Source organism: Perca fluviatilis, chromosome 5 (assembly GCF_010015445.1).
Source record: "Perca fluviatilis chromosome 5, GENO_Pfluv_1.0, whole genome shotgun sequence".
Lineage (NCBI taxonomy): Eukaryota > Metazoa > Chordata > Actinopteri > Perciformes > Percidae > Perca > Perca fluviatilis.
In genome coordinates, this window is record NC_053116.1 from 18,874,460 (window position 1) to 18,891,081 (window position 16,622).

The 16,622-nt window shown below is 41.5% G+C and overlaps 3 protein-coding genes across 9 annotated transcripts in view; 2 read left to right on the plus strand and 1 right to left on the minus strand.

Annotated features, from left to right (window-relative positions):
• Nucleotides 1-295: 295 nt before the first annotated feature.
• Nucleotides 296-12,436, minus strand: LOC120558627 (transmembrane prolyl 4-hydroxylase-like). Its single transcript, XM_039799702.1, has 9 exons — nucleotides 11,551-12,436; nucleotides 11,169-11,250; nucleotides 5,918-6,114; nucleotides 5,379-5,481; nucleotides 2,851-3,013; nucleotides 2,562-2,747; nucleotides 2,132-2,222; nucleotides 1,797-1,920; nucleotides 296-891 (listed from the first exon to the last, which is right to left on the minus strand). Exons 1-9 carry the CDS (start codon nucleotides 11,920-11,922, stop codon nucleotides 677-679), a joined length of 1,533 nt encoding a protein of 510 aa, XP_039655636.1. The 5' UTR covers nucleotides 11,923-12,436; the 3' UTR covers nucleotides 296-676.
• On the plus strand, nucleotides 8,937-11,130 carry LOC120558626 (secreted frizzled-related protein 5). The gene is made up of 4 exons (XM_039799701.1): nucleotides 8,937-9,568; nucleotides 9,982-10,157; nucleotides 10,240-10,326; nucleotides 10,453-11,130. Exons 1-4 carry the CDS (start codon nucleotides 9,003-9,005, stop codon nucleotides 10,770-10,772), a joined length of 1,149 nt encoding a protein of 382 aa, XP_039655635.1. The 5' UTR covers nucleotides 8,937-9,002; the 3' UTR covers nucleotides 10,773-11,130.
• The window catches only part of LOC120558625 (cyclin-dependent kinase 17-like), a 39,703-nt gene continuing 35,402 nt past the window's right edge, over nucleotides 12,322-16,622 (plus strand). For 2 of the 7 annotated variants that reach the window (XM_039799691.1, XM_039799695.1), the window contains exon 1: nucleotides 14,248-14,601. The gene's annotated coding sequence lies outside the window, so the exon portion shown is untranslated. The other 5 variants (XM_039799699.1, XM_039799700.1, XM_039799692.1 and 2 more) reach the window with 4 other exon arrangements.

Sequence of the window (16,622 nt, forward strand, 5' to 3'; positions counted from 1 at the left end):
AAACCTAAATGAAAGGCAGGTGAGCAGGCCTAACTCTTAAACATGACTGCATCTTTTCCAGCCCATATATCAATATGTATCTGTTATTGTACATAAGTGATATTTTATAGAGGATGACTGTCAATATTAAAAAGGGTAATTCATATATATTTGTTTATGAATAAGAAATGAATTGTGATGAAACCATGCCCTTCACATATATATATTTTTTTTTAAAGATGATTTTTTGGGCATTTTAGGCCTTTATTTGACAAGACAGCTGAAGACATGAAAGGGGAGAGAGAGGGGTGAATGACATGGAGCAAAGGGCCGCAGGTCGGAGTCGAACCCAGGCCCGCTGCGTAGAGGAGTAAACCTCTATATATGGGCACCCGCTCTACCACCTGAGCCATCTGGGCGCCCTGCCTGCCACATTTTTTATATAAAAATCTATATTAAAATTCACTAAACCTTTGTGATGAAATTTACTTATGTATCCAAGCAGTGGCTTGAGAGACATAATATAAAGCAAGACAGATTTACTGAAAAGGAGAAGATATCTGGTATGCTATTTTGTGCAATTTTCCTTTTGATTATAGGAGCTGACATTACAGAAAGGTCTGTCAGGTCTCACTGGCCTCAAAAATGCAAAACTTGTAAAATCATGGGGCTTTGTCTTGTCATTGAAAAAGCCCGGCTATAGATCCTGATGGAGGTCACTGTGTGAGAGAGGTTGGTAATGCTCCTCCATGCCCGACTTAGCTTGATGCCTTTGACCAACTAGTCTCTGGTAGCGGGCCTGCCGCTGGTGATCTGGGTCCACATTTACCCAGCTGTTGGCCATCCACTTCACTCCACGCCTGACTGGGCAGTCACCGTGGAGGGAATACTCATCCAGCTCACCCATCCAACCTAGGGAGGGCAAGGGAGAAGATGAACAGCATTTGAAGAGGATTGAAACTCTCAGAGTTGATTTCTAAGCCAGAGTACTTCAATTAGAAGAAGAAGAAGACATACTTTATTGATCCCACAAGGGATGTTGTTACAGACACACACATTACTCACAGGCCCGAAATACACACACATGCCCAGGACGTATGCATGCACTAATGGGGAGAGATGTCAGGGTTTGGTGCCTTGCCCTAGGGTACCTTGGCAGTGCCCAGGAGGTGAACTGGCAGCTCTCCAGCTATCAGTCCACACTCCATACAGGTACTTGAACCAGCGACCCTCCGGTTTCCAAGCCAAGTCCCTACAAACTGAGCTACTGCCACCCCCAATCAAATTAGATACATTTTGATTGTTGAATGGGTTAATCCTGATCATAGGAGTCCCAGAGTCCCGATGAGTTACAGAAATAAATAACCAAAAGAGGAGAGAGAAAATGAAAATTGAGGGAACAGAATACATGGAAAAAGAGGGTGCAGAATAAAGTGAAAATGTAATACTTCTTAATATCTTGTTCCCCCACAGGCTCTAAGTCCATCAGCTGATACTGGCAACTTTGTTTTCCAAATTCTGAAACAGATCCTCCTTTCCCACAAGTAATTTTTTGCACTAGGTTTACATAATGGATGTGGGCACATTTTGATTTTACTGTTTTCTATGTTTCATTGTTTTTATTGTATGATATGTGTTTTATTCTTGGTTTCTGATGTGAAGCACTTTGGATACTTGCTGGTTACTGTAAAGTGCTATACAAATAAATGTTGATTGATTGATTGATTTTGGGATTAAAACAGAGAATAGAATTTATGATGAATTGTCACCTCTGTAAAATGTGTGCAAATGATACCGCTAAAGCCTTCAGTTCTTACCTCTACCATCAGATAGATGGTTGTACCAGAGCAGAGCTGTCCCAGCAGTAGGTTTTATTCTCATGTTCCCTCTGTCACATGTCTCCCGGGTGTCCGTCAAATCAACTCCAAGCTGTATCAGTGCCTAGGGCACACAAAACTGTAAACAGCTTGTGTCTAATCATTTATTTTGTCAAACTGTGTTCACTTATGGGTCAGATTCCTTGTCATGGGTCAGCACCGTCTGCATGTTATCAGCAGCATTCAGCTCATGTACAGTTATCATCATTTCACAGTGGTAAAAAAGAAAAGAGGCTTTGCTGGTTTATGACTGTGAGTTGTTAAAGAACACTCACCTGCTCTTCATAGGTACGGTTGTCTGCCACAGGAAAGGTGGTCTCACCACCTTCCTCTACAGAGCTGAGGTAGAATAACATGGTAAGATACCTGGGATAAAACAAGAAAGGAATTGACAAATACAGATCAATATGAAACAATGTCTCCTCATACCCAAAAGATTTTGTTTCATGCACCAGTACTTTGTATAGCTGTCTATAAAAGAAAGGACAATACTTCAGCAATAAAATTAACAGGTGAGAAAGCAGAGAAGTTAGAGCCCAACAGTGATCATGACACAACTTACTATAAAAATGTATGAAAAGCTAAGCTAATTTGGATAATTAGGTTGTGTGTGTGTCCAGTCTTTGATATGACATAACTACTAAACTATCAATACTAGAAAAGCCACCGAATATAAACTAAACAGAATGTACATAACATACATACCTGCAAGAGACCTCTGTGAGAGCAGATGTGTTTCCTGCCAGTCGTGTGTGCGCGCAGGTAGTCTCTGAATGAGAAGGGCTGCTATCATGGTGGGCATTACTAAAATCTCCGTGATCATAGCGAATCAACTGCAGTGGCTCACTCAGCTCAACCAATGTGGAAGGCAGACGTGTCAGACTTATTAGTCTAAGCAAAAGACATAAGAGAGCAAAATACAAGCATATAACAAATCATGAGTGTATGGGCTACTATTGTAAGAGCATGACAATGTGTGTCTATGTGTAGTTACCTGGTCCTGAGTGTCTGCAGCACTTGGTGGGATCCCGGGCCTTGGTAAAGCCACGTATGTTTGTTTCTCTGTTTGAACTGACTCCGGAGCTTACCGCTTCGCTGTTGTCCTGGGCGCTGGGACACATCATAAACACGCCTAAAGTCCTCCAAGGTCAGCACACGCACACACACACACACACACACACACACACACACACACACACACACACACACACACACACACACACACACACACACACACACACACACACACACACACACACACACACACACACACACACACTTTAATAGACAATTTTATTTCCTTAATGCAGCTGGAAGTACAGTTAAAATATAACCTCATAGATAGAGACATGAATGGAGCCCTGTTTAATTATTAACCATCATATCTTTTAGTTATGCGGTATCACAATTCTAGTTCAGTTTTATTGAATCTTTAATTCTTGGATAATGTAATGAACAGTAGGCTACAACAGCCTCCCTACTCTCTTTTACTCCATAACTTCCTTCTTTGTCCAACTGTATGCTGTTACTCTCAGCTAAATGAATATCTGTCCCCCATCATTTCTCCTGGGAGACCGCACCCTAGCCGCAACAATAGCTCTGGGGTGCCAAAGAAGAGGTGGCTGGGGAGGGGGGTGAGTTAACGACAGAGTAGTGGACGAGGGAGTGGGGGGTATACAGGGGATCCGGGGGGAAATTGAGAAAAGGGGTTCGAGAGTAATCAGTTTTTAATGAGATAGGATGAGGCACATCCGGACTGGGATGTGTACAACGCCTGGCACAATGGCATCAGGTCAAAACGGTGTCACCCCTTTTCCGGCCTTGCCACTCACAAAGACTCGCACGCAATCACAGCGACAAGTCAGCTACTTACTCTTACCAGTACACAACCACTGCAGAAACACTCAAAGTTCTTTTTTGGGAAGCCAAGAAATCAGATGAGGACAAACTTCAATGAGCTGTTAAAAGTGAATAGTAGTACTAGTGTCTGTGTTTGAATCTTTGGTCTTTTTTCTTACTTTACTTGTCCGTGTCTCAAAGAGCTCAAAATTTAGAAAGTGACATTTTTAATTATGATTAGAAGACAAATTCATTCCATTTCAAGTCACATTCAGTTTATCATGGTGTATTACACATACATACAGTACAGGCCAAAAGTTTGGACACACCTTCTCATTCAATGCGTTTCCTTTTTATTTTCATGATTATTTACATTGTAGATTCTCAGTGAAGGCATCAAAACTATGAATGAACACATATTGAATTATGTACTTAACAAAAAAGTGTGAAATAACTGAAAACATGTCTTATATTTTAGATTCTTCAAAGTAGCCACCCTTTGCTTTTTTATTAATAAGGGAAAAAATTCCACTAATTAACCCTGACAAAGCACACCTGTGAAGTGAAAACCATTTCAGGTGACTACCTCATGACGCTCATTGAGAGAACACCAAGGGTTTGCAGAGTTATCAAAAGAAGCAAAGGGTGGCTACTTTGAAGAATCTAAAATATAAGACATGTTTTCAGTTATTTCACACTTTTTTATTAAGTACATAATTCCATGTGTTCATTCATAGTTTTGATGCCTTTAGTGAAAATCTACAATGTAAATAGTCATGAAAATAAAGAAACACATTGAATGAGAAGGTGTGTCCAAACTTTTGGCCTGTACTGTACATACATACGTACGTACATAAACACATACACACACACTTGCAACTTCGCCATCTGTTATTGGGATTTTTGGATCCAGTTCTTCAGCCCCGAAGGCACCAGAATGTTTTGATAAGGTGTTGAAATATGGGAACGGTCATGAGGCTTCTGGGTATTATTCTATGCTTATGCTGAACCTGGGGTATGGAGCCTGGACAGCCCTCAACAAGACATGGGAAAGGGATCTAATTATTAAACTAGATGATGAGGAGTGGGACAGAATCTGTAGGAATATTAAAACTATGTCACGCGATGTGAGGGTGCGCCTCATTCAGAGATTTTAAGAGGATGGAAGAATGAAGGGCTGCCGTCAATCCAGAAGAAGGCTTGTGAGATGGCTAGGGTGGTGGCGTTTGAAATAATGTCATATAAACGGTTTGCCAGATTGGAGGTCTTTACTAGAAAATGGGAAAAGTACCTGAGCTTTCTGGAGGGCTCCTAAAAAGCTTTGTACTGGGAAGAGATGTGTATGATGGGCTTATGGTGTTGTCATTTATACACGTTTATTTGGTTTATTGGCTATTTTTGTTGAATGGTTTTGAATATTGCAGTCACTGTGTCATCTTTTCTTGATTTTTATCTGGATGGGTGGTGATGACGAAGGGGGGTGAATGTGTTCATGTTACGAATTGTAGGTTGTTAAAAAAATAAAAGTTGTTAGTCACAAAAACTAATTCATTCAAACTTGTACTGTATGTGCACCAAAACTCAACTGATGCTGTGCTCCGTATGGCATCCGTCAGAACTGTCACAAATGTACTGACACACACTCAGGCAAACACACACACAAGCCACAGGGGCACTACTAACCCGTTGGGCAGACTTCCAGACCACTGAGTATCTGCCGTAAGTTGTCTGGGTTCAACCAAGTTCCATCTCGAGAGTGCGAGTGACAAAATTCATCAGAGTTCATCTTTTTTTTTTTCAGTAAAAGTGATTTCAGTTCTCTTTAGAGCAGGGGTCTTCAACGTTTTTTAAGCCAAGGACCCCTTAACTGAAAGAGAGATAGATCAGGGACCCCCTACTACATATTGTATAAAATTAAGTGGCATATTAATTTGGGCCTACAATAACATGTGGGCGGCCTTAAGCCTTAATACATAGCTTTTTTGCATAGACTACTAAACTATTCAAATAGCCTAACAATTATTGGAATGATTTTATAAATCATGTTTTAATGTTATGTGGCACAGTAAATCTTTAGGATGAACTGTATCTGTGGATGGCTACCTTAGTGACTACCTTACCTATACACCAGTAAGCAGTAGGGATTTATATTTGCTAATAATACAGTATTTCCCTCCTACAGCTCTATGGCCTATGGATACAAGACATTTCTCTCTTGTCACCTCCTGTTTCTGCAGCAACCCATCCTGGTTTAGGTCCAACAGACTGAAGACCTCCTCTGTGCTGAAAGAAAGTAGTGGCTGGTTTGACTCCACTTGTCCCTGGCTGGGCGCTGTCGTCTGGCTCTCCATCAGACCTTTGAGCTGAGCCAGCTGCACCACCACACGGCCCTCCTCCTCTGACAGGAAGCCAGGGATCTCTAACAGGAACAGGATACACATACTCACCCAAATCACGTAATGCACAAAATTAGTTTTTTTCAATACAAATTACATGGAGTCTGTGGAGTCCACATTATCCCCAGGAGACATTAAAGAAACTCTCAGTCAATTTATGTTAGTCGCTGATTTTTGAAAGCACAAATTAACTGCCACACTATGTAGCCAAATACACAATTACGGAAATGAAAGGCCCATATTATCATACTACCAGCAGGCTCTCTGTCTACCCAAGATTAGAGTGAGGATCAAGGATATAGGTCTACAGGCTATCAAAGCGAGTGCCTTAGAGATTATGCAACAAAAATATGCAAAGCGTGGCTGACATTCTGGGTTTCTTCACAGGTTAACTGTTTGTTGTGCATAGTGATTCACACCTTCACACATGAAGATTACACACGATGATTAGGCAGCAGTGAAGACGCTAATTGATCAAAAGCAAACACACTAAAACCTTTTTTCTTTTTCAAGTGCAGATTCACAATCGCAGTCTATGCCATCACTTCAATCACCAAAAATGTCTCAAGTCTGAAAATTCACACAACCTCTGCACACATGGAACTTTATTGCACACCTGAGACGGTGAGTAAGTGATTTAAGTGGATTAGAAGATCGCTGTTGACATTACAGGCTTAATCTGTCAGACTAAATGGATTACTTTAGATTGCTTAACAAAACCTTTCAGTGTGAAGGGGCAATTTCGAAATAGTTTGATCAGTGTATGCTAACAGTAATATAATTAGGATGTGTAGGCCCTAAAAAGCAAGACAAATCCCATGAACTACTTAGTATAACACTTTCTCATTGAAACACTGATTCAAAACAAGATAATTGTTTTAGCACCTCTTATTTTATCTGTGTTCAGAAAATAAAGATCATGTGGAATGCTACATTAAATTATATGTTGTAATAAAAAAAGACTACGGGAACAAAGAGTTAGAGGCTTTATATGACCCTCCAGTTAACTGTGTGAAAATCACTTAAATTTGGAGCAACAGCTGGATGCTAATTCATTATACCTTTCTTTCTTGCATGTTTTAGTGGGTGTTTAAGCACAGGAACTCTTTAGTGAATGTATACATAGACTAGTGTGTATATAATGAGTAAAAGCTATTCCCTTTTGTCACTCCCCAGTGAGCCATGTGTGGTATAGCCTATCCCACGGGCAGGTTTAATGAGTGACGACACTGGACTCAGTAAGGGCTTCTGAGAGTCAGCAATTGCTAATATTAATTAGTAAAAGAATCTGATTTGGTATTCTCATTTACAACTAATATACATATTAGTTATGTTGTTCCAAGACACTCTACATCAAAACAAGCTTCTCCACATTTTCTCTAATTTTGCGATGTGTCTCTAAATATTTCAAGTCCATCTGTATTTCTAGTTTTCCTAGAAAAATAGGTACACCAGCAAAGAGTCCTATTCTATTAGATACATTTATTGACTGGATGTGTGAAGGTGCAAATGACTCTTTCATGGTTCCCTCCTGTTCTCTTCCAAAAATCCATCCATGCCTGTCAGTCATTTCCCCTCTTAATAAAAGGCTTCCGGCAGGTTGGCTGCCTGTACAGTAGAGACCTTGTTTGTCACCCGTGTCTTCTACACTGTACCCACTTGGTTAATCCCTATTGTCCAGTTTAGCCTCATTAATCTGGATAACTGATATGAATGAAGGGGGACTGAGCCTTCCTCTTCTCCCTCCCAACACTGCCCTTTCTCCCCCGGAAAGGAAGTGACCTGCTTGTCTGAACAGGAATCAGGCCATGGCGACGCAGCAGGACGACACCAATGTTGTTTGTGTCTCACACACACACACACACACACACACACACACACACACACACACACACACACACACACACACACACACACACACACACACACACACACACACACACACACACACACACACACACACACACACACACACACACACACACACACACACACTTCAGTATTGGTTAATCTGCTGATTCTTTTTTTTAATTAATAGAGCTATCATCTGGTCAAAAAAACATAAGACAATAGTGGACAATTCCTATCACAATGTCTCAGACCCAAGGTGATGTCATCAAATGTCTTTTTTTTTTTAGGGCTAACACCAAAACAAAACCCAATTCTTTTTTTTTTTGGCATTGTTCCTCCGAAAATGTTGATTAGTCAATTATCAAAATGCTTGATTAATTTTCTGTTGATCAAGTAACCGTTGCAGAAGTGCCTGCACACAAGTCTCACATGTTCTGTCACTTAGAGTTTCTGGATGTTGATTACCTTCTTTTGAAGGGTTTTAGCTCTGCAGTGATTTCACCTTGTAGTCAAATTGTCTCCTTGCTATTATGGGCATCTTTTGTCTCTCATGGGCAATAAGTACTAATAAAAACATCCTTTCCCTTATAGCAGCAGAGGGAGTGATAGATACAAAAAAATGAGTGCACAAGCAAAGAGGTCAGGGCAGGACAGGGTAGTTAGGTGTGGGTTGGAGGAAAATGCAGGATGGAAGGGGTGGAGGAGTTTCACTACATGAGGGCCAGTCTCTTCCTCAATTCAAGCTGTGGGGATGAAATGGCAGACAGCCAAAAGTATCCAAATGCCAAATCATCCACATTACTGGTCTTGAGCTCTGTCAAACACACTTAAATCTTCTCATAAATGCAAGTGGATCCACAGCTCTAATAACACAATGTGTGCCCCACCCCTTTTCCCTACTGTTCTCTACACCTCCCCTTACCCCTTCCTATTCAAATCACCACCCACTATAAATACACCTATTCTGCCACCCTCTCCTGCACTGTCACAAAGGGGTCGTCATTCACTCAAGAGACAAACTTCAGGATTTCTCCTCCTTTCCAACATCTGTCCCAGGAAAATGACTGCAGTGTTCTGCCCTCATTTTATCAGAAAGTCCTCTCATTCAGCCTCCCTACTATTTCTCCTTCTGCTTGCTGGGCAGAGCACTACAATAGCGGCTGGTCCTGGTAGAGTAAGGGCAGGGCTGGAGGGACGAGCGAGGGCTGAGGGCAGGGTTAGATCTGGAGTAAAGGACAAAGGTGGGAAAAGTGTGAGTATTGAGGGCAACACTGAAACTGGATTTGGAGATACTCATGTTTCTAGACCAGGAGCTGCAGCAGGAGAGGATGGTGAGGGGTGGGCGGATCCTGGTACTACTACTGGCTTCAGGTCCATGCTTTCTATAGATGAAGGTGGACTGTGGGAGCCCCGCAGTTCCTCTCGCTGTGTCCCTATCCCGTCAGGCATGGCCTTGTGCCAAAACATCGGATATGACACCATGAGGATGCCCAACCTGCTGGGCCACGAGTCTCCAGCGGAGGCTGTACAACAGAGTGCCAGCTGGTTGCCACTACTTGCCAGAGAGTGCCACCCTGATGCCCGCATCTTCCTCTGCTCTCTCTTCGCACCCATCTGCCTTGACAGGTAAGTTTAAAAAAATAAAAATCCTTTTTCGATTAACATATATTGTCAACCTTTTTAGGTTTTACTTTTTGTAGGAACTGTAATGTTCACAGGCCAGTACTCATTTAGAAATGCTTGCTATTGTTGTAGAATGGTAGACTGGTTCATAGTATAAAAAATAAACAAAATAAAATAAATATTAATAAGATGAATGACAAAGTTAAATAGGAGCAGGGTCATCAAGGGTTAACACCTTTTGAAAGCTATGCAAATTGATGCTGGTATCTGGGGAGAGGCCAGAAACCAAGCCATTTTTGTCAAATTAGCACCTCTCAGATTAGTCAATCTAGTCTACCACTACACTATTGATTCAAATCATTTCATCTATTCAATGCTGACAATGTTCCCCTCTCCATCTTTTTTTTTTTTATCAGGTTTATATCGCCTTGTAGGAGTTTGTGCGAATCTGTACGGGACAGCTGTGCACCAATCATGAGTTGTTATGGCTACCCCTGGCCAGAAATTCTGCGCTGTGACCAGTATCCTGCAGACCATCTCATGTGTATCTCCTCTATCACCAACAGCACTGTTCCCACAGGGGGACGCAGAGGTAAGAAGCTGGCTACATAGACACATTTGCTTGAGTTGACCTCATTCAACAAACAATTCAATTTGTGGTTTGACCATTTCAGTACCTCAGGCAAGCTGTCGGGACTGTGAGCTGGAGGAGGCATCCTCTTCAAAAGATACACTGGAGACCTTTTGTAGGAGTGATTTTGGTGAGTATCACTATTGTTTAATCTCTTGTCTCCTGTGTTTTCCATCAATTCTGGACAATTAATAGACACAAAGAACACACTGAAGTCGATGCCAATCAGGGTTTTGTTTATCTGCTTTCTTCCCAGTTGTGAAACTGCGTCTAACACGGCTCAAGTCTAGCCCAGTAAGCCTGTCTCAATTCTCGCTGGCTGCCAAACTGGACGTTCTGAAGCATGGACCCCTGTTAGGTGGGCAGATCCGCTCCCGCATACAGCTGTGGCTGGAGAGGGATGCCACCTGTGTAAGGAACATGACACGACTCAACCCACGAGGCGGGACCTTCCTAGTGACGGGTACAGTGCAGGGGGAGCGCCTGGTGGTCAATAAGGCTTATGCCTGGCAAAGACGAGACAAGAACCTGATGGCAGCTGCGCGCAAATGGAAACATCACAGATGCAGGAGCTAGGATTAAGTGCTAGGTTAAAAATTTCAAAAGAACTGAGATGTGGAACAAGCATCAAACAGATATGCATAAACAAAGGACAGGCATAGCATTTAGAATTCAACTGTAAATGATGCTCGGTCTAGTCTTTTCAAATCATTTCCAAACTTGTCTGGTTATGGAAGAGATAATATGCTGTCAGCTGGTCACAAAGGAGCTCATAAAGTACTAACACAGTGTATCTCAGGCAGCTGAGGTCAAAGAAATAAAAGATGTTTAATAGAAAATGTCAAATGTACATATCTGTGAATTTTAAGTAAATATCGCTGGTCTATATTTGTATGGCTTTGAGAAAGATTAAATGGTGCATTCTAAATCCTAATGAAATGTCCTTGTAGTCAAAGACAACAGTGCACTTACCAAATAGCAGAGGTTTCAGGCTGATTGTCCTCATCTCATGTGTTCTGTCTGGCACAAGGGACACCTGCTGAACGTGACCCACCTACAGATGGACAAGAAGGATCATCAACACAATCTTGTCATCAGGGTTTAAATGCATGGACATGTTTATAGCAACTCTATGTCCCATTCAATTCTGATGAATCTGAAATGTTTCAGGTCGGGCTGCTGATAAATTAAGCTAGGCATTTACTGACAATTTGTGAGTATTTTACAAGATTACTTAAAGTGTACTTTTAATATAAAATATCAGTAAGTTAACCATACTTTTACTTGGGTAACATTTAAATTACAACATTAAATTGCCATATTCCTCGTAGTGAAATGATGGCAGTTTTCTTACCCGTATCCCCTCAATGCGAGGAAGACTGTAACTTTGAGTATAGTCCTCTACGTGTAACGGTAGGTCTCCTGCAGCTGGGGCAGGATGGGGCAAAGGGGTTTCGCTTTCGCCGACTGATGTGGAGCTGGCCCCGTTTCCACTGACAAGATCCCCGGGGCCGTTGTTGTAGTGCACGTACAGAAGCAGGCCAATAACATTCAGGATATACACATGAAAGAAGACCATGATCACCACAAAATAAGCCCGAGAGCAGACATTACTTCTCTGGATGTTCAGTCGAGTGGAGCGCAAAGGGGCTTTGAGGGACGATGGGGGTTTGTCGCTGCCGTCGTGTTCTTCCTGCTCCATTAAATCTCCCTGATCGTTCTCCATTTTCGCACCAAACAACCGTAATGGAAACTGAAGCTATCTATTTACAAGGTAATGTCACTGTCGCTGTCTGTCGCGTTACGTCTGTTGGTTTGATATCATTAGTTGGCTGCCTGACGTTAGCAAACCTAGCTAGCTAGCTAAGGTTAACGGCAAATCCCACTGCAAGTCTCTGGCTATTTCGATAAAAATCGCCGCTGTCGTCTCTGCTGCTTTTACCAAAAGACACAGGGCAGCACCGAGTGAAAAAACAGGTATGACGACAGTCGTTTTCTTTGATAAATAAAGGTGTCATCATTAACTAAATCCCGTGATAGCTAGCTAACGTTAGCTTAACTGGCTGGTGCCATGTTGCGCTGCCCCTGACAACCTGCCTAACAACAAGGCGGGGCAAACTAACGACTACAGATGAGCCGCCATTTGCAACCCATTTCAGGTCCCACAGTAAACCTCTAGCGGCCTCTAACGGATGAACGCCACGGCAAAAATATCGTCTGGACCTGACTGACTTTTCAACACACTAGTGGTGGAATACGGTACTTATATCCTTTACTAAAGTAAACGTACAATACAACACCCTCTACGTTACAAGAGAAAGTTGTGCATTAGCTAAACACTCTAGCTACTTAGCTAATGTAGCTAGCTAAGTAAAGTAAAATGTGGAGTAAAAAGTTGCTACTGTATGCCTAGCTACATTTAGCCTAGGTAAGTTACCTCTGAAATGTTAGTAGGACTACAGTAGTATTACATATAACGTAGGCTACGCTCCCTCAAAATGGTACTAACGTAGCTTACAGTATTTTGCCTACTTTCCACCACTGCACCCAGGAGGTGAACAGTTACCATGATTTTACAAATACTGAGGTCATAAACCAAATCCCACTAGTGCAGTCCCAAACCCCAACTACTTTTGACTAGTCGCCAAAACATTAATTGATTGATTAATTAGCCTAGGTTTTTATTCATTCATCATTGTATGAATTAATGTAATTGATATCCAGGGTTATATTCAGTTATTATAGCCTACTATAAAGTTGGGGGAACTAGAGTCAGATTTAAAACATTAGACTGTCCTGGTTCCTAACTGTAGGCTGATCTTTATTTCCAACCCTGCACCCCTAGTTTGTGACACATGCCTAAAGTTAAAGATGTTAAGCCTTGAGCCCAAACTGAGATAACCCTAATGACATCATGAGTAGCTCTTGCAGACACTGGATAGCTCGCTCTAAAGCCACAGAAAATATTATAATTGGTTTATAGGCTGCATACTTCACATGTAAAAGCAGCAGTGTCCATTTAATACACTGGTTATATTTTAATTTATTTGAATACTAACTGAATATGCCTACTCTAAAAATACCAGAATCAGCTTCCAAAACCCACCATGTATCATTTTTGTGTAATAGAATATTAACTCAAACACTTAAACATTCTCAACAAAATTGAACATATTTCTGCCTACAAGTTTCAAATGGGCTTTTATTGATTATTATATTTCACGTGTAATTGCATTACTGTGTAGGTTTTGCCTTTATTGAGTTGTATTTTAATGGCTACATATACAGGGACTAGAAACTCCCTATAGGATTTACTCTAGTGAATGAATTCAGTCTATGAATGGAAACATGCTGCTGTTGTTTAAATGAACCACACGGTGGCAATAAAGAACAGCAGGCAGACTTCTCAACAGCGTTTGCTGTGTCATCTGTGATTTCTGACGTAATTGTTGTGGATCCAGGTGTTTCCCAGGAGAAAAAAGGGTGATCATATTAAGTTTAATTAATTTTTTATGTATCACGTTATGTAAAAATCTTGGCAGAAGTCATCCAGGTGGCAGCAATTTTATATCAAAGGGAGAATATGCTTGTTACTTTTGTATCTGGACTGTATTTAAATGTAATCCAGTTGACCCAACTCGTATTCTCGATTCTGATGTGTGCATCAGTATGAATTTAAACATTTTCAACTTTGGGACCTTAGGAAAATTTATTTCAAAGGGGCAAGCAAAACTTGGCAATTATCCTTATAAGCAGTGGAGGATCATACTTTGAATTTCCATAATTTTCAGCACATGCATTATTCACAAGGAATTTCTCTGAGGTGCATATTTAGAGATGGGAATGGGGCTTGGATAATGAAGGCTAATTTCCCTGGTGAGACTGCCCCCAAATGAATCCGTCTGACCCCCCCTCCCTCTTTTTATAAAAGAGAGAGAGAGGGTTTGGGGGGTGGAGGTCACACACACACACACAACACACACACACACACACACACACACACACACACACACACACACACACACACACACACACACACACACACACACACACACACACACACCCCTTGCGGTGTTTTCCGGGAGCACGCCACTGCTTCCACTGGGATCCACACAGCAGCAACGATTTGGTTGATCATCACCGGACGGGACGGTACTGTTTATAAGCGAAAGTTAAGACAAATAATGCGTTATTACAGGTCAACAATGCACGTACTCAGGCGACGGGACACTGCGACACACCGTATAATACAGGGATAAGATTTACCTGACGGGTAATAGGCAATCTGCTGTGTTTTACAGCAAAGTAGTTGGAAGAACTTGTCGCAGTGGATTCCTTCCAGCGTGCTGCCTGGATTACCGTAAACAAGTGGAACAATAGTCTCCTGCAGCAGAAACACTAGCAGGTCAGTGGCAGCGGTATTTTTGTTTATGTTCAGTCTGTCTTCACTTGATCCTGTAGCCTAACGACAACGTTGGGATAAGCGACCATAACCACGATAGTCCTATCACTTGACATTGCAGGTGGAGTTTTAAATTATTTATTTTTTAAACAAAGATATTCGGTGTTTTCTACTATTATACTGCATAAGTGTGCGTCTGATGTCGTTACTTAGGCTAGGCTACTCTTCAAATATCACTGTAAAATCCCGAATCGCAATAGCAAAAGTGACACCTAAACGTGTTAAAATAGCGATAACTGCACCAGACCATCTGGAGTTTAAGTCCCTAGAGTAATATATTTAACATAGCCTAGCCTACAATAGTTCCAGGGTCCTAACCCATGTACAGTCACAATCATAACGTCGAGATTCTCAGGGATGGTTCCAGTCCAATTTCCATGGAGTTTCTGGGCCGGCCGGGTGGCTGTGTAACTTTTCTTTGCCCGGCTTGACTCTCCTCCTCCCGGATACTTCCGTCAGGAAAACACGGGGAAAGAGGAACTGACCGAAACGCAAAAGGCCTGGAAGGTGGAGGAATCTCTGCCAGGCAGGCCCGACACGAACTGCGTTTTTGGATTGTGGTTCGTGATATCGTAGTAGGCTGCTTGCTGCCTACTTATGTGCGCTCTGCCTACAGTCATGTTACATGGGATATATGTCAGGACCCTCGCTCGTCCGCAAATGTGACAGTCCAATCCTGCGGCCATGCAATGTTGTCGATAACCTCGTGGATGTTCTCCGATGGCAGTGTATCCTACTAACACCAAAATAGGTTGAACAGGTATTGCCTGTCCATCTCAGTGTGGGATGTCCGGAAAACCCGCACTAATCATTTACAATTTGTATATATTTTATGGCATATGTATTACTATATAGACAATTGGACTACCGTTTTGATAAGTCTTTAAAAACACCATACAGAATTGAATGATTTTTGTAAACTATTTGTATGTTTTTGGGGCTTCCTGCCTGATCTTATATTTTTACACAGTGTAATGTCCTGAAACTACATGTATGTGCAGTTGCACAAGATGCACCTGTATCTGTTTGTTCTGGTTTGAATGTCACACAGTTGTACACTATTCTGTGGTCTAATAATGACGTTTTTAATTAAGAAAGGGACTTGCTGAGATTAAAATTCTGTCTGAGTGTCCTGACCAGTAACAATAATAATGGCACTAAGTAATTAATCATTTTCGGCTGGCCAATTATTTAATGTTATCATGTACCAACTTTCAGTGGAATCATCATATGAATGATCATATCTTGTGATGTTCTACAAAATTATGTTACCCAAATGAATAATTTAAAGCAAATTGTACATGAATACATTTACATGTGTTAAACGCTTTGTCTGAAGTAAAAGTTACAAAGCAACACCGGTCATTACATTGAACAGCAGTTTGATGATATAATTTTTGCATACATTTGCCATATCGATATTCGAAAAACGTTATGTTTTAATATTGAGATATTGATTTCAGCCACATTATCCAACCCTAAGTGACGTTAAAGCAATGTTTGTGTGACCCCTTTAAACCAAATCCCTCCCGAAATCATATGAGGCAGACTTTCTATTTTCCTTCCTCCTTTTGTGGCTGAAAATGGCATTTCAGATGTTTTGCCTTGTCTTTTTGCAGTCTTGAGCTTCTGCTTATTTATTCATCTTATGTCTATAATTCCTTCTCCTCATCTAACGCGGGAGATTTAGGTAAGGCCTTAGTGACAGAAGAGATGCTAAGGAGGAACCACTGGCTTATAAGGAGAATGGACAACTTTTGGGGTTATCTGTTGGTTTATGTGTGTTTGTGTGGATGTGTGTAGGATTCAGTAGTTGGGCAGATTTGTGCATTACTCATGCATCCTCAGGCCTCAGCGCCAAGCATTGTTCGAAGTGCCACTGAGTGCCCATTCCACTCTGCCACATTGCATCTGAGTGCATTCATGCATGTGATCCATGTGCCACTGAATTTGCAGAATAATGC

Coding starts and splice junctions, on each gene's coding strand:
- LOC120558626 (XM_039799701.1), top strand. CDS start 9,003: ATGACTGCAGTGTTCTGCCCTCATTTTATCAGAAAGTCCTCTCATTCA. Junction 9,569..9,981: donor GCACCCATCTGCCTTGACAG/GTAAGTTTAAAA, acceptor TTTTTTTATCAG/GTTTATATCGCCTTGTAGGA. Junction 10,158..10,239: donor TCCCACAGGGGGACGCAGAG/GTAAGAAGCTGG, acceptor TGACCATTTCAG/TACCTCAGGCAAGCTGTCGG.
- LOC120558627 (XM_039799702.1), bottom strand. CDS start 11,922: ATGGAGAACGATCAGGGAGATTTAATGGAGCAGGAAGAACACGACGGC. Junction 11,251..11,550: donor CTCGCATTGAGGGGATACGG/GTAAGAAAACTG, acceptor GTCCATCTGTAG/GTGGGTCACGTTCAGCAGGT. Junction 892..1,796: donor CCATCTATCTGATGGTAGAG/GTAAGAACTGAA, acceptor TGCCCTCCCTAG/GTTGGATGGGTGAGCTGGAT.